The 18,318-nt window shown below is 37.3% G+C and overlaps 1 protein-coding gene across 5 annotated transcripts in view; it reads right to left on the bottom strand.

Moving 5' to 3' along the window:
* The window catches only part of LOC146525489 (protein diaphanous homolog 3-like), a 174,694-nt gene extending 157,262 nt beyond the window's left edge, over positions 1-17,432 (bottom strand). The window contains exons 1-6 of one of the 5 annotated variants that reach the window (XM_085176358.1): positions 17,097-17,432; positions 16,814-17,013; positions 13,318-13,350; positions 12,798-12,980; positions 12,392-12,496; positions 7,076-7,206 (exon numbers count right to left, since the gene is read on the bottom strand). In XM_085176358.1, the coding sequence (XP_085032484.1) occupies positions 7,076-7,206; positions 12,392-12,496; positions 12,798-12,980; positions 13,318-13,350; positions 16,814-16,927 (566 nt within the window). In that variant the 5' untranslated portion in view covers positions 16,928-17,013; positions 17,097-17,432. Of the gene's footprint in view, positions 1-7,075; positions 7,207-12,391; positions 12,497-12,797; positions 12,981-13,317; positions 13,351-16,813 lie in introns of all 5 variants that reach the window. The other 4 variants (XM_085176439.1, XM_085176521.1, XM_085176591.1 and 1 more) reach the window with 4 other exon arrangements.
* Positions 17,433-18,318: the final 886 nt, after the last annotated feature.

Below are 18,318 nucleotides of genomic sequence, written 5' to 3'. Positions count from 1 at the left end.
CAGATGGGAGATTAGTTATTGTTTTTCATTTGTTTGTTTTGATTTATTCAATGTAATCTACACCTGTCACAAAAATATGACAGGTAAACCCCATTCCAGTTTCTACATTACAGCTGAGCTTATAACAAACACCTTAGCTAAATCTATTAACAGGAAGCCCATCTGTTTGGGGGGTTTTGGGGTGTTGTTGTTCTTTTGTTTTTTTTACAATTGCTCAAAATATGGAGGCACAAATGCATCAAAAGAAGCAGAATCCTCTTCTAATTGTTTGCACAATACTATGGCTACATCACAAAGAATAGCCTGACAGGAGAAAGAAAGGGGGGGGGGGGGGGGGGGGGAGAGACCAGCTGTCTAATTCCCAGCATGACTTCTGCAGTGTTTTAAAAAAGGTAAAGAAAAACAAAAACAAAATAATAGGGGCTTTTAATTCCCAACTTCATGCCATATACAAACATTTTCTGCATACATTTCCACTTGTATATACAGTATTATATATAGAGTGACTGCACTGAAACATAGCCTTGTACCATCATTTACTACTATGAGAGCGTGTCAGGGTTAGATGGAAAGAGGCTGACAAAAACAGTGATGGCTTTACAGATGTAGATAAAAAAAATAAAATAAAAATAAAAAAAAGACTGCTGCCAAGGTAGATCAGAAAAAAATGCTCTCAAGTTTCAGAGAGGAAAAAAAAGACTTCCTGGTCCCTACCCAGTCAGTACTGTAGGATTTTGGTTATAGAGGTCTTGATAAGAGCTTTATTGAAATTCATAGCCCAGTGGCAACTGTATGCAAGTTTTTCATCATCAACAGTTCAGGCAGAGAGCAAAGAAGAACAATCAGATGATCTCAAGCAGGAATTACAGAGGAAACCAGGATACCTGCACTGTGAGGCTTTCCTGAAACAAATATGAAAGACACTTGTGGAGACATAAGTGAAAAATGGATACTGGTGGTAAGTCAGCTTTCAAAGGCCGTTTGATGTTTTTAGCTTTTAGACATTCTGCAGATCTCTGAAAGAGAAAATGGAATAGCTTTCCAGAACGCCTGAAGAAGTCTTATTAAGAGCAAGAACAATCGGGCCAAAGCAAACGTTTATGTAAGAAGCATGACTGTGTGTCCTAACTGAAGGTCAGGTAAAGTTTGGATACAGCAAATAAAGCTGGACAGACTGCATTTTTTATTAAACATGTCTGTTAAATCATGCATTCACAGATCAAAACTCGTAGTCTTTAAAGTCACATTAAAGGCATGTTAACAGGCGCTCAGTGTTTTGGGTTTTGTTTGGGGATGCACTGATACCGATACTGGTATTGGGTATCGGGGCCGATACTGTAAAATGTGTGTACTCATACTCGTAAAAGTTAACCGATACCATGAACCGATACCAACTTATTTCATTAATCAGAGGGTGGCTTGTCATTTCTGTTGTAGTTTTTTAGATTGGCCACTAGGGAGCCAATTATTATTTTATTTATTATTTATTTAATAATAATTATTTTGTTTGTTTGTTTACAATATGGACACTCTGCAATAATTTAAAAGTTTATTTTATTCGCAAACCTAATTTGTATTTATTTTATTCCAAACAGAAGTGTTTATTTATTAAGATTTTATTTTTTATCGACAGGGAATATAATAAAACCTGTCTTCCAATTAATTGTATTTGTGTGTGTGTGTGTGTGTGTGTGTGTGTGTGTGTGTGTGTGTGTGTGTGTGTGTGTGTGTGTGTGTGTGTGTGTGTGTGTGTGTGTGTGGGGTAGAAGTATCGTTTTTTGTACTCTGTATCGGCAAGTACTCAGATCCAAGTATCGGTATCGTATCGGTTTGAAAAAATTGGTATCGTTGCATCCCTAGTTTTGTTGTTTTATTTTTCAGAGACTGACCCAATCTGTTGTAAGTTTACTCATGGACAAGTTCAGACTTTCCTAACATTTCCTCTTGCTGGGTCAGTTACCATTGTTGCCATCCTCAGTATTATTCAGCAGGTAGCTCACGGAACAATACAGGTTCGCATCTCGTGGTTACTCCACCATCTCTGACTTTAACTGGCGAAAGTGTTTCTTTTCTGTTCTGGAAATCAGTTACGAGCTACAGGACCACTCAAAAAAAAAAAAAAAAAAAAAAGAACGAGCATTTCTCCTTCTCTCACCCCTTTTCACTCACTCACTCTTTATGTACAACTTTGCATTTAATTATAAGTTATTATTAATGTCTGGCTGTCTTCCACAGCATGTCTTTTGTCTGGCCTCCCTCCCTCATCCCCATCTGGTGGGGGCAGATGGCTCCCTGAGTCTGGTTCTGCTGAAGGATTCTTCCTGTTAAAGGGGAGTTTTTCCTCTCCACTATCACCAAAGTGCTTGCTCATATGGGGCGGTGTGCATGTTGGGGTTTCTCTGTATTATTGTATGGAACATTTCCATACAATTTTAAGTGTCTTAATTGCTATTGTGATTTGGCAATATATAAATAAAATTGAATTCAACAGAATAACTAATTTATACCAAATCTTCTGACAATAGCTTTGAGGGAAATCAGGCTGTGGAAGTGCATAAACTGTAAGAGACAGCATACCAAAAAAACTCTAAAGGGGCAAATATTGATTCAGTCAACTGAAAGCCAAATCTTACATCATTTTGTGAATACACTGGCTCCCATGACCTCTTTTCCAACACCACAATCACTTTGCCAGAAATTCAGTCCAATAATAAATAAATAAATCTATATTACATCTCATATATTTATATGTATATGTGTGTGCGCGCACGTGTTATGTCACAGACGGATTCTTGTTTTGTACTCCACATGCTGTCTGCCTAGACTCTAAAATGATTAAAGTAGTTTATATTCTGTTCTGTCTGCTCATCTAGCATTCTCTGGCAGCACTTGGGTTTCATTGGTTCCTAACATCTGGCACCCTCCCACATCCCAAATGAGAAAACTTCAATCACACTCTCTGCCTGAATGTCGTCAGTGTTTGGAGAAGTGCTGTGCAAAAATTATCTAAAAAAAGAAAGGAGAAACTTTTTCTTTCTTAGTGAAGACACATACCTGGTAACATTTTATGTTATTAGTAATTCATAATGACACACATGGGGCATAGTTATCTACATCTAAGATATAACGCCACGATATTTCGATACTGTGAAAATACTCATTTGTGTTCCAAATACACAAATATGTATTGTGGGGATGGGAAGAATACGTTTTCCCAAAGTACAAGGCATGTAGAGCCCAAGTGTTTCAAACATTTTTGGTGGATTTCCAAAGCTCTGGTTTGCATCTCCCTTGTCAACAGATACCTGCACTCCAATGTGCCAAATCCAATTCAGCCGGTATGTATTGTGCTAAATGCAACACATGTCATATAACAACCGGAAGACAGCTCCCTACATATTTCACCTACAGGAGCTGTCCAGCCATGGAAACCCACACCATGAAGCTCTCGCTGCAGAGTTTGTGCTGATGTTAATGTCAGAGAAGGTCCGGATCTCTGCAATCACCGAGTCAACAGAGTGATGGTGACTTTTTACTTAGTGACCCACTATGTACCTTTATGTGGTCTGCCATTTCGTGATGGAGTTTCTGTTGTTCTCAAATACTTCCACTACAATAATGGCATCTTATTACAGTCTCACACTAATTCAGTTAGCTCTTTAGAATGAACCATTCTTTCACAAATGTTTGTAAAGGCAGACTGCACGGCTAGTTGCTTGATTTTAATCACCTGTGGCAACAGGACTGAAAACACCCGAATTTAAAAGGCATAGGGTCCAGTACTTTTGTCCATGTAGTGTATGTAGGTTCTCATACATTGGTGCCAAAATACAGCAATGTTTCTGACTTTAAAAAAAAGAGCTACATCATTTGTTTTGATTTTTTTTTTTAATATACAAACACGAGCAATAAAAAATGAGCTCCATCAGTGTCATGTCAGTACATGTTTATCTGAATAATAATGATAATTATATTATTACAAAATTATAATTTTGAATTTTATGGAAGATTTAGTTGCAGAGGTGAACTCTAAAACCTCTGAAAAAGCTGAGACCTACTGATCAGTTCACTCTATTTTTTCTTGAGTAGCAGCTCTCCAAGTGTGATTTTTCCATTTTCTATTTGATATTTACACGTAGCACTGAGGATTTATTAACACTCACTGATTACAGCCTTACTGTAATCACAGCACACCATCATCAGATGCAAAAGAAGCACAGCAATATTTAACTGAGGGGTATCATTTCAGAAAGACACGGAAAAGGGAATAAGGGAAAAAGCATTGAAAAAAGAAAACAAATTAATCACCCCTCTCCATGGGAAACAAAAACAGTCATAAATCAAAGAGAAAAATGAGGCACCTTATCTGGCTAACTTCACAGCTAAGGTAGCTTGACTTCTAACGCAGTCTCAGGAGAATGGCTCCAAGGTTCCCAGGCAGTGCAGCACAGTGTTGCACTCTGCTTAGGCGGTTATGAACCAGATATAAAAAATTAACTTTAAAATGTTGTCCTGTTCATAGCAAGTTAACCGACTACAGGAGGGCTCTCTAGGGACAGAAGGAGGAGGCTAAAATTGCAGCAATGTGGAACATCTGCAATACAAAAAGGGGTCATTTCACAGAGTGAGCAATGAATGACATTGTTCTCACTGACTACTAAGAATACAGTACTCCTAAAACATAGATCATAAATAATTTTACATAGATTATAAATGAGGATAAGCTAAACATTGAATTACCAGTCCTTAAAATACAGTCTGTTTTAAAACCACTGCAAACTACAACCTCAATAAAAACATTAAGCTGCATATGGAAGTACAATTAACTAATGACACAGGTAAGGCATTCTTACTTTTAGGTGTCTGCACTGCAAACCATCTGCCTGCATCTCATTCTATCCTTAGTATCCTCAGTATCCTCCTCTGTCATACCAACCATCTGCATGTCCTCCTTCACTACATCCAACACTCTCTGTGGCCCTGGCAGCTCCATCTTCAACATCCCTTATCCAATATATCCACGATTGTTTCTCTGTACGTGTGCAAATCATCTCAGCCTTGCTTTTCTTACTTTGCATAACTATTTTTATGTGTATGATCAGTTTGCAAATTTTGACATGTTGTTCATGGGTAGTTGTATATGACAGGAAGAGCATTCAAGGTTTCTTTTCACATTGTTGCTAAACTTCACTATATAACTAAACTGAAAAAAGAAAAAAAAAACAAAAAACTGAGCACTTAAACCTGAAGGTCAGTTTTAATAAAAAATGAAAAACCAATTTCCACTTGTTTGTCAGATCCATTTATCAAATCCATTTAATACAATTGCATTTTGTAGCTTTGCTGGTCCTGTGGTCTAGCACTGTGGCCTTCCTTTTAAAAAGAAAAAAAAAGAAGGGGGGGGGGGGCGCTGCGGTGGATACAGTAAAGGAGTCGAGAATCACACTGTGAGACTGTAAAAGTGCCAAATTAGTACCAAATTAACTCAGCTTGCATGCTCTAGCACAGAGAGAATGATCAGGAAGCGTAAAAGTCTTACAACCTATACTAGTAAGATAACCCTTATATTATGAAAATATGTAAGCTGTTTGCTTCAGTGCAGAAGGGGAAGGAAAAAAAAACCACTGATCAACATCCAAACCAATGTTTTCAGCTTAGGTAGAGTTCTGATGAAACCAGACTGTGTTATTTTACAAAAAACTGACAGTCTGTCATCATGAGTGGTGACTTCATTCAGTGTCTGTTCTGACCATTCAAACCATCAAAGCAATGTCCGTTAGTTGAAATCAAAGTCTTAATATCATTACAGAGTACATAAAGTACCTATCAGTGCAGTCTAACAGTTTTGAAGTGAGGTTTAGTCATAGAGCCACATTAGCATTGTGACTGGCAGCATAGCTACATTACCCACACGCTTTTCTTTCCAAGCTCCTTAGACTACGATGACCTGGATGACTGAGAACCTTCACAGACATACCCACATTTATTATAGTCACCTAGATCAATATTCATACAAGATTTACAGTTTAATCACTCTTCTTTAACAAAACAAAAACTGCTAAAAGGCAGTATTGATTGCTAGGCTGTAAGACTCATTTCTGCCATCAGATTAGCCTTACAAATAGAGAAAACTATGCTTAAATTTAACATGAAAGTAAAAAAAATATTATTACCAATATAAGATGCAAATATGAACACAAACTGAGCACTGTTGATGCTCATTTTCTGCTCATTGTCACAGAAAATGCCTGTGAAAGAGAAATGAGAGTGAAAGAGCCCTCTCATTGCAACAGTAACTAAATAACTGAAGTAATTAAGCACCTTCTGACGGTAACCTTCCAACAATTTTTTTTTGCATTTAATACACATTTATTTTCCCAAAACATATATAAATAGAGTACATCTTAGTATTTATCTGATTACTATAAATATGGAATGAGAATACTCTAAAAACAAATATGAGAAGATAGACACTGGTTAAATAACCTGATCAAACCTAATATGTGGCACCTAAACCTTCAGGAAATCTTGTTTTTTTGTTTACTTTTTCCACAAACAGTTTAGGTAGCTGAGGGCAGTAATACTTATAATGCAAGCAGGCAACTTTCTACAAGATGCTGGCGTGAAACCAGACAGGAGTGACACATGACAGGTCAGTATTGAGCTGGTCTTAGTTGTTTGTTTGCTTTTAGAGCTTCAAAGATGCAATAAAGCATCAACCATCACAACATGTCAGTGTGTTAGCAACAATACTGACTGGACATTTTATAACTGACACCTGCCATTATGACAGCAAAACACTTAAACTTGCACGCCAAAAAAAAAAACCCACAAAAACACAAACCCTTGTGTTTTTGTGGTTAGATGGTTTTGATGGTTAGATTAATATGAACTAAATTTGAAGTAATAGAACTTACAGAGGAGAAAATAAGAGAGAAATACTACATAAAGAAAGGTATATAATCTGGTGTCCCCGTACAGTGTACTGTCAAATAATAAACTACCAGAGACAAGAGAGGGGAATTAAACCTAAAGAGGGCAGGTCCACTTTTAGTGTCAGAATCTTGTACCATACCTGACGGGGTTGCTGGTAAGGGACACTCGCAGTGAGTCTAGACAGGAAAACAGACGTTCATCCATGACCTCTGACTTCAGCTCACTAAGGAATTCCTGGGGAGAAATCTGATGGCTGCTTCTCAAGCTGCCCTGTAAAATGAAAAGAAAGGAAGAAGAAATCGTTTAAATACAGCCTTGCAAATTCTGCCAAGTAAAAATTAAAAGTTTGTTTGTTTTTGTTTAAATTGCCCAGTTTTTCCTGACTTTTGACCAATCCTAAAGCATTTAGCTTTATTCCCATGCTTGCTCATTTTAATGTACCTCTAAAAAGTTCCCACTTTACACACACACACACACACACACACACATCTTACATGTCCATACACATTTCTAGTCTAAGGTGTTTCTGAATGGATATGTTTTAAAATGTATAAAATTTCAAAACTATCAACAACACAACAACCAAAATTACTGAAAAAGACCTTAATTAATAACTTTATATATTTAGAATGCATGCACCTGGGGGGGGGGGGGGGGGGGGGGGGGTAGCTATACCAAAAATTTCCTTTTCATAGCCCGACAAGACACTAGGGTTACTACTAAGTAAGGCTTACTACTGCTTTTGTGTGGGTGGGTGGTAAAGACTTAAAGCTAAATTTACTGTTTGTAATCTATCACTATCTGAAGGAATATGTAATCCCTAATCCCAACAGGCTGGCAAAAAAAAAAAAGAAAGAAAAAAAAAAAGAAATATATCCAGTCTGTTTCTCACCTCACACCTCTTTTCTATAAAGCCCTACTCTATAGAAATATATACAGAAAGGCCTCTTTAATCTGAAAAACAATACAAATATATTTACTTTTCAAAACTTTTCAACTTGATAAAACCTGTCATTTTTATTCAAAGAATGCATCGTATAGCCCAATAAATAGAAGCGTGTTACATATATAGAAAAGTCAAAGGTATACAAGCTTTTGAAATGGCAGCCAGAAAAGTATAGGTTTAGCTCATGTGATACTGATTGTTGAGTAGCTTGTTGTCCTGATTGAACTCTGGGAAAACATTTTATTTGGCATGTGTTCCACCTTCTATTGGACTTCACAACATGGCTCATGCTCATCACCACAAAACACATCAAAGCACTCCACTCATTTCAGATAGTAGTCCTATGAAACTATCACTCGCACAACATCAGAACCCTCCAGTGTTGTTACCACGGCTAAAATATGTCATTTCTGCTCCGCTTACAAATTGGTTCTTGATTGCAAGCATCATCAGCTTAGTCCGACTCCCACTTTGTATGTCTCTTGCTTGGTGCTGAGTTAAGTCGAATGGTGGTGGCAATTTCACAAAAACAAACCACTGCCTGGCTGCACAACAGACCATCAAGGATACAGAAAGTGTCTGCCTCCCTCTCTTTTCCTCTTCAAGCCCAATGATCAACTGCCTCTCCCATCCTGGTGAGAAATGATGATGACTAGGCGGTTTGTTTTTCAGGATCTCTTGGGCTTTCAGCAGCAAGAGGAAAGTATGATTGCTGCTCTTGGTAGAAACAGGCCCGGGTCCTTCTGGTGTTTCTTATCAAAGGAACATTCATGGCACCCTGTTTGCCCAGTGACAGCAAGTCCATCCACATAACATGGATAGACTCCAGATGCATTAAAAGCTTCATATGTTAAAATGTGGACTTGGAGCATAACACGTGATTTTCTTTTAATAATCATTTCAACTGAGGTTATAGCCAAAATGGACCAGTGAGTCACTGTTTAGTGTTTTTTTAATACTGCCTGATTAGAGTTCTAAAGTTGGTCAGGGATGTACTCCACTCTTGAAACCTTCACAGAAAATACATTTTGGAAGACACCCACCTGAATTTCAAAGAGACTTGACCCGAAGCTAGTGTGTACAGGAGAAGGATTATGTGCACTCATAATGTACCATTTATGTGAGCATTCTATTAACATACAATAGACCAGGGGTGTCAAAGACATTTTAGTTAAAAGGCCACATACAGCCCAATTTGATCTTGAAGTGAGACAGACCAGTTTATTTTTTAAAAAAATTAAAAAGCATAATAACATAACCTTCCTTTAATGTAGAAGCACAAGTAAGGTCTGAAAATGTTAATGAACCATTCATTTACAAAACTTTTACAAAAAAGCCTAAGATGTCATATTAAATATGCACTACAGATTGGAGTGAGACTATGCACAAAATTTTAGAGCTAAACTCATTTATCTTTACACATCATTATTAAAACAGCCTGATAAGATCTGCATATACTTTCTGTACACATTCACTCCATGGTAGTAATTCTCTGACCACTTCACCTTGAACAGCAGTGCGATTTATTAAACTATTTAAGATATAACAAATTCCCTGGAATTTTCACACTTTGCATGGGTGGGTGGTATAGCTTCAAAATTATATCACAATATTTCAAGAAAATTTGCAATAATCATATTTCAGACGAAAGGGAAAAAAAATAGCGGGTAGCAACATTTATTAATTCAAGTAAATGAACAGCATTTTCTATCCACCTTTGCCAATGAGCTACTGTCACTGATGAGACACAATCTAAATCAAAGTGCTAATCTACTGAAACAACTTTCCAGCAGCAGAAGCGTCGTAGTGCAATATTAGTGGCACACAGCATTATATCAAATGACATAGTAAAAAAGCAAATGTAAGCACTAACATAGTGCAGCCCAAGTAGCGTACACGTATAGCATGACTGATCTTAAAACTTTAATTTAACACTACAGTAACTAAAGCAAATTATTCATGTAACTCTGCAGGAACTTCACAATACTGTCAGATAAGAAAACTGAAAAAGAGTTTCGACCTGGGATGTTTGTGTTATTTTGGGTCAAGTTTTCTAACCAGCTGCTTAATATCTTGCTTTACCACTGTGCAACAACAACAATAATTTCCACCCAAGCTTGGCACTTCCTGTCATTAAGGAGTGCAACTAGCGAGCGGAAGTATCAGTTCTTGGTTGAGTAATTTGTTTACTTTAGGGTTGCACCAGTTGCCAATATAAAATGGTGAAACAAATTTGTGTTTTTTCTACCTGACTCACAACTTCTCTTTTGTGTGTACTAGGGGATGTATAGCAATAGCACTTTTAAAAGTACACTTTTTACAGGTATACAATATATGGCAAAGCCCTACTGCACATGGACCCATTAGTAGGTCAATTCTAGCCCCCGCCTGCATGTTTGAGGCCCATGCAGTAGACTTTTGTGTGCTAAACCATGTGCTATATTTTCAAATTAGAAACAACACACATGGATTTTGGATAAACCCTTTTACACAGATTCTGACCATTTGACAGGTCTTAACATAAATTTTCCCCATGCTCAGCTTCAGTTGATCGAGGAGTCATATTTTTGAAGATTCTTTGAAAGCAATTTAAGGCAAGGCAAAACTCAATTTCCTGCACAGCAGGGGTATTGCACATAAATCAAAACGCAATGTCAAAGGTCAGCAATTATTTTTTGTGACAACATACAAGGAAATTGTTTCTCTCCAAGGCTATCTCCAAATTCACAGACTAGAAAAGCAAGTGGCATACATCGGTTTAAAAATTAAAGGTTAATTGGCAAAACAGCAACATGACTGAGAAGGTCACGTTGTTGTTGTTGTTATTTTGATGGCACGTTAAAGTAAAAAGTAAAAACATTTTTGTTGATATATACTTCACCTTGCTTAGTGTTTTAAACTCAGTGACACCACATTTCCTCAGAAATGTTGACCTTTTTCTCAGAACTTCTCTCCAAAAACACATAATGAACCACTTCTTAAGTAAATGCAGAGTATTATAAATCTGCTCTCTTAAAGAAATTAATTTCACTGTTTTTTGGTTGGTGCCCACATTTTTTACCATGCAGGTATGAAAGGTAACAAATGCAGGCCAGTCACCATGGTAACTAGAGACAAGGATAGACAGCCTAAGGCAAACTTGAAGGGATGTCTGGTTATAACAAATATAATAAATTTCATACTTCTTTGCAATACATGATGGCAACTTGACCAGAAAACCTGTAGCTATCAAATATGAATAGGCTTTACTGTTCATAATGTCAATTATTTGTTTTCCCCCTACCAATTAAAACATTAACTTTTAAGAAGTGCAAAAGACAAGTACAATGTCTGGAGGAAGTTCTTTTCTTTTTTTTTTTAGCTTTTTCAATGTAAGAAAAATGATATATTGATGCTTTACAATGACTTGTGGAAGCTTAAAATATTTATATCTTTTAATATCCTGTACCTCATACTGTATGCTACATACTGTGATCCATCAACAATAATATGACTGTCACAAAAATAACTTGTTTTCCTATTTCCCAGTCACTCTTTATTACCTGCAGTAAATGTTTGCTATAATCATAAAATAAAATGAATCCACCTCCATGTCTGGGCCAAAACACAACAAGAATAATGCAGATATGCAAAGAGCTCATTCACCTCTGCTGCTCACTCAACAGAGTGCGTGCCTATGTGGAAAGTGAGACGTTGCACTCCTCTTCAAAGATTTTTGACAATGTATTTTTGGTCTTAAGTGGTATAAAAAAATAAATAAATACATTTTATTTTAACATTAACTGAGCTGTTTGTTCACAACAACAATGTTAACTTAAGTGTCATGATAACTGCTGTGAGTGAGAGAGATGCTGAGTACTCAAGGCAAGTATATCCTTCTACATTAAAAGAACACAATTAAACAGGTGCCAAAAACTGAAAACCAGTGAACAAGTATTCTAAAATTCAAGCTACATTCACCCGCACCATTTAAAGCAGGATTTTCCACTTTTGTTCTTAAAAGATTTCCATCCACATAAAAATGCAAAAAATATGTCACATGCTGTCGAAAGTGTTGGTCATATACCTCTAACTGCAGAAAAGCTGGCCAATCAAAGGCCTATAAACAATACCATGGGTCATAGTCTTCTGTTTAAAAAGGAGATAAATGCACACACATGTGATGTTGCGTGACACAATCATTTTCCAAGTTCAAATTTGATACAGAAACAGTTTCAAAAGCTTCATTTTCTGTGACTTCAAACTCCAAAAAGGCCAAAACGCACAGAAAAAGTGATGTTTACCAAAACACGTGTGGATGGTACCTCACATTACCAAAACTGAACCAGTTACCTTCCACTCAAAAATGTTAGAAAGTATGAAAATCAAACTTCTTCAGGCTGCTAGACACTGCTAATTAAAAGCATCAACAACACGTGTTTCAATGCAAACATTCAACCACATAAATATAAAATGTCAGTTAATTTAAACTCAAAATAGGTGAAATATTGTAAATATTTAAAAACTTACAGTTTTAGAGGCAGTTGATATATACTGAATGACCATTTCTTTCTTTGTGTTGAGGTCTTTTTCTCTCAAAGGAGTCTTTTTGTCCTCATTCAAGTTCATGTCTTCCTAAAAAAGAAAGGAGAAAAAAAAACTACATTACAGTGGCCAAAATGCGATGCTGTTTTTGCATGCATAACCGACTCTGGAAGACATTAGCATTCTGCACTGTTTCTAGGGTCAACAGCCAAATATCAGCTGCTTTGTGGCCATGATCATAAAATTACTGAACTAAAATGAAAGTTTGAAAAATATCATCACTTGTGTTAAATTGATTATTTGTCTTTTTGAATATCTTTATCACTTAGTCCCTGGTAGCACTTTTTTTTTAATGAAATGTGAAAATGTTGTACAAAAAGTAAGAACACACCATCATCTTTTCAAAAAGAGCCAAGATCTCCTTTTCTGAGTTTATCTTTGACGATAGTTCCTCAAAATGATGTGAGGTGGAGGATGAAGAACTGGACCAGTCGTTTGCATTGTGCTTAGATTGTGTCAAGGGTGGGCGCTCCTTTTTACTACCGGGAATCCGAATACTGGCAAATCTGTCCAGCTATAGAAAGAAAGAAAGCACAATTAAAAATAGAAAAAATTACTCCAGACTTAGAGTCAAGTTTAGAGGATTATGAGCACATTTAAATGGTTAGTAGTCAGGGAGAATAAAAAAAACAGTTAGTAATAAACTAGAATGCAATGCTAGTAATATGAAACAAACTATAAACAAGAAGTCTGTCCTATGATGTTAATAGCTCCAATGCCTGACTGTTTTGGTTTTGTTAATGATGCTCAAAATAAGCAGAAGCAGTGACCTCAAGTAAGGTGACGTTAGATGTTGCAGAGATCGATGACACAAAGCACACACAGAAGCATATCAGTTTGACAAAGCTTACCACATCATCTGTGATGTTTCTAAAGGGTAAGTGCTATAAGTGGGGAGCAAAAAGAAACAAATCAGGATACACAAAGCAAAAGCACCAAATATTCTAACAAACACTTCTGGAGCACATTTTTACATTCAGACTTCAAGAATTTGCTTCATTTCAGTTAAACACACATGCCCCATTCTTTGCAGCATACAGCATAATCTAAAAAGGATACAGACAGTGAAATGTCTGTATTGATTTGTCCCTACTCTGTTACACTTATTTTGACATTCAAAGAGTTACAATGGTGTTTTACATTCACATTCAATTAAAAAAAAAAAATGCTTCTTTAAATGGAGTGGACAGTACGACTCTGCAAAACATCAAAACATCAACACCAGTCCAACAACTGGCAGGAAGGTCTGCATACTCATGCACATAATAGAAGTTTCTGTTTAATGTTGTTTTAACTGTTGTGTCCTTGGGCTAGACACTTCAACTGTTGGCTACTGGTGGTGGTCAGAGGGCCCGGCAGCGCCAGTGTCCGGCAGCCTCGCCTCTGTCAGTGCGCCCCAGGGCAGCTGTGGCTACAATGTAGCTTGCCATCACTTTTGGGTCCTTAGGGACTAAGTAAAGCACTATAACAATACAGGCCATTTACCATTTAATGAATGATCCAAAAATATCAGGAAGATGCACTTATTTCTTCTGTCAATTAAATCAGCAAAGACTCGCTGCCTTTAATAGAACTGGCCTGACTATGTGTTTTCCTTCCCAAATGTCCATGGTGTGCCAGATATACAGTTGATTTAAATAAATTACTTTATTTATTATAGCACATGTCCCAGAGACCTGCATCACCAAGTATCAAACATGACATTTTTGACAAAGTTGCCTCTAGGCAAAACTGTTTACCATTTGCCAGTGTTAGAAGTGTTGTTATCAAGTTTTTACATGGTCACCATATAAAACAACATTTCTATCACAAATGAACTGCTACACAGAGCCTGACCAATACAAATTTTAAGACCTATTCCAAAACAGATATTTGACTATTTAAAAATTCAATATATTGTTGTTTTTTTTTCTTTCAGCCACACAAAACCGATTTCCTTAACACCTGTTACATGTAGTCATCTATGAGGTCTTTCTCAAAAATATTATTTTCCAATTTAATTAAATAACAACGGTAATCACTTTATCATTTTAGTTCTACCTCTGCTGGAATATGATAGGAACTGGCCAAAAAGCCACACAACAAAATAACTACCAATTAAAAACTATATAAAGGACATTTTTGTGATGAAAGAAGAACTTGCCAAACACGGTAATTACTGATAAAGTAAAATTCATTATGGCCACAGCAATTCCAGTCCTTCAGTTAGTCCATTTGCGAAAAAAAAAAAAGGGCAAAAAGGCATCTCACAACTTCATTAACACACTGATGTGACATGTTTCCACCAGATATAAAGTGCTTTTTGAACAATCTCTGGGAGAGTACGCACCATGGATATAGCACATTTACCAGCAGACAAACATTTCAGTTAACTCATTAAGAAAACTAACATCCTGCATTACAGCTGTGGCAGAGGAGATGGTGGTGACCTCTGCTTTCAAGAGGCAAAAGCAAAGGTCACGAGAAGCTGTAAAAGAAAGCCCACTAATGCAAGCTGCAGTTTTTCAATACTCGTTTTTACTGGTTAAAAAAAAAAAAAAAAATACACAGAGATGGAGAAATCTCAAGAAATCCAGATGTCATTCTGACAAGAAGGTGAATCAAGAATAAAACCAGCATGTGTGGGGTGTTATATATAGATGGGGGTGGTCTACATTGCTCCCCTTACAATGAGGCATTCAAAAAATGTTGGAGATCCTAGTAAAGCAGGCATTGGCTTTAAGATGACTTTTGTTTCCACAGCAACAACTCATTCATTAGGCTTTGTGATACTGTCTCTATTGAAACTGGATGTCATCGAAAAATTCACTAACATGTAGTTAACTCTATCAACTGAAGAAAACCTCGCTTCTTTGGTATTTCCTCTTTAAAAGAAGAGGAAGGTACTCCTAATTTAAAGATCCTGTGAAAGCAACTCGGTGTCTCTCGTCCAGACAGACACTAACACTCAGGGATTACTTTGTGTCGGATCATGCCAGAACAGCACCCTCCCTGTGTTGCAGATCCTCCTAACTTACAAATTAGGCACTGAAACACTCTTCTAAAAATTACCACCTGAGCCGAGTCACAGCAAAGACATCAAAAGGCCTCATTCCATGTGAGATGAAGTCCACTGAGATTTTACTATGCTATATGCTGCACATTTTCTATGAGCAAAGTTACTTATGGAACAAAGAGTTTGGCTAAAACAGAAATTATAAAGTTGCCTTAACATTTCTTAGCAGACTAGGCAATAAAATAAAAGCCTTCTAAATTAGTCTCAGAAAGGTGTCCAACACTTGACTGGACACCTTTGTTTACGCCAAACACCTCTGGTTGATGGAAGGAAGATTTGCTGAGAGCTCTTGGTCCCATCTGGCTGGTGCAGTCATTTTAGACTGAATGCAGACCAAGGCTTCCAACACCTTTGTCTTGGATCAAGCAATCTAAAAGAAACCTGTCTGGGGAAAAAGAACAGGCTTTGTCCTCTTGCTTTCCCAACTACATATCCATGAGATCACAGATTCAGCAAGGTCCTGCAGATGGATTCAAAGTACTACAGTCACCTTTAAACAGGCAGGCTCAGACTCAAGTTTTTATGGCATATTTCGAACCACTGAAACTCAATTTCAGGTTGAGCATGCTTTAAAGAGATCTGTGTCACAAGCAAGTCTCCTATCAGAAAATGAGAAGGGTTTGGGGTTGTTGTTGTTGTCTTTTTAATTGCTAGTTTAGCTGTGTAAACAAACAAAAAAAAATATGATTTTGTTTACACAGCTAGACTAGCTGAAGAACAACAACCGACAAATACCAAAGACACTAAATGCTGTCTTGTTTGTAGGAGGGAATGCATGGATTAGTGTCAGCTAAACCCTGTGCTAATTTTAACCTTTTGATTTCCTACGTGCAAAGTCAACAAACACTCAAGGTTATGGCTGTCGAAGAAATTCTACCGTATAAAACATTACTTGTGTAGCCTCCTGTGCTTTGTTAACTATTCGTTTCTCTCAGCCTCCCCAGACATGTAAGCACATTACGAAGGCATGACACATCTTCACCACGAGGTCTAACCGTGGTTGTTTGTCTATCCAAACTGGTCGTTCTGAAAGTAATAGAAAATACCGATCCAAGGTGTCTGCTACATTCCTTATATGGAGGGCCATCTACCCGTGTACTGTTCTGTCCACATCAATGTCCTTCTCTGTGGCTGGTTGTATCATAGGGAAAGCATATGTTGAAGCACGGAATGGGGCTTATATAACTGCTTGTAAACACTGAGTGACCATCTATTTGCAGCGTTTATCAAATGCTTTCTGTATCATACCGTTAGAGTAAAACCAAAGCTCGTTTTAGTCTTTTCATACTTACAAATTTTGGTTTGCGGTCTCCGTCATCGGTGTATGACGAAGTGGAGCCCTTCTTCTTTTGAGATTTACTGTCCCGTCCGGTGGTGGATTCAAACCGCTGACTGTAACTCTCCATGATGACCCAATGACTTCTACACCAGCTGACAGCTACTGAAGACCTAAACCTTTTATTGCATGCAACGTTAGCAGACGACAGAAGAGCTAGAGGACCACACAAAGGAAAATGCTTAGCACATAACAACACTAAGTCCAAGCGTTTTTAATGTTTTAGTGCTCAGTCTCACCTGTCCGTTTAGCTAGCTAGCCAGGTTTACAATACTATCATTCACCGGTGACTTGACTTAGTGCTAATCCAATTTATTGACTGTCACGTAATGCTCTACTTTTCGTTAACTAAAAAAAAATGCGCCTCAAACGTAACAATTTTCCCGATGACTTACAAAATTCACCCGAACATTAACTGAAAGCCATACAGTCATTACGAGTTTCAGCAGAAGCGTTAGGTGGGTAAAGTTAAGATACTTTTTTTGACAGACCCGCGCAATGATTACGTCAGCTTCCCATGTTTAATCCAACCAATAGCAATCACGGAACCGCAAACGGTGACTCGAGTCACAGTTTAGAGGGAGTTGATTGGCTGCCTGAAGTGTCAGTCAATCCTACTTCAGTTTTAGGGTTGTTCGTTTTATTCAGTCAGTATCTCCCGTAGGTGTGCATAGGTTTTGTGTGTAGGTCTTACTTGCATCCAAGCTTTTCTCTCTGTATTAGATAGATATATTAGATTTAATTCAGTTTGCCAAGTGACAGTTTTTCTCTTATAGAAATATTAAACAGAAAGTGACAGGCGATAATGACGGGTTGCTTAAATATAATTTCTTAATTAAATGGGTAAAATAACTCAGTATAAATGCACACATATAAATACAATGAAAGAAAGGGTTTTAAATCAGTTTAGTACAACCACCTTTTTATTATTATTATTATTATTATTATTATTTAGTTGGCCAAACCCAGGCTTTATTTTAGTGATGTATGGTCTAGTTTAAATGACCTAGTTAGAGGATTAGAAATGAGTGCATCAGAGGGACATCTCAGGTTGAGTGCTTTGGAGACAGAGGGTAAAGGCTGAGATGGTTTAGCCTTGCAGAGAAGGGATACTGGATGCACTGGACAAATGATGCTGAAGCTGGAGCTGCGAGGCAGGAGGAAAAGACCAAAGAGAAGATTCATGGATGTAGTAAAAGATAACATGCTGAGATTTGGTGTGACAGAGGAGGATGTTAGAGACAGGGTAGTATGCAGGCAGAGCTGATGGAGTTCCTGTGGTGAACCCTCATAGCTAAGGAAAACATTAGCAATAAAAAAAAAGTAATAATCGTCCACATTTTTCCACATCCTATGATGTAGCATGTCCAGGATCCAAGAAATTGTTTATCTATCATGGAATAAAGTTCAGTCAGAAGTTGATGATCACAGTAAAATGAGGGTGTTTTATATTGTTGCTTG

Source organism: Neolamprologus multifasciatus, chromosome 1 (assembly GCF_963576455.1).
Source record: "Neolamprologus multifasciatus chromosome 1, fNeoMul1.2, whole genome shotgun sequence".
Taxonomy (NCBI): domain Eukaryota; kingdom Metazoa; phylum Chordata; class Actinopteri; order Cichliformes; family Cichlidae; genus Neolamprologus; species Neolamprologus multifasciatus.
Note: the sequence above shows the minus strand (reverse complement) of the source record. Positions and strands in the feature narration are given on the sequence as shown.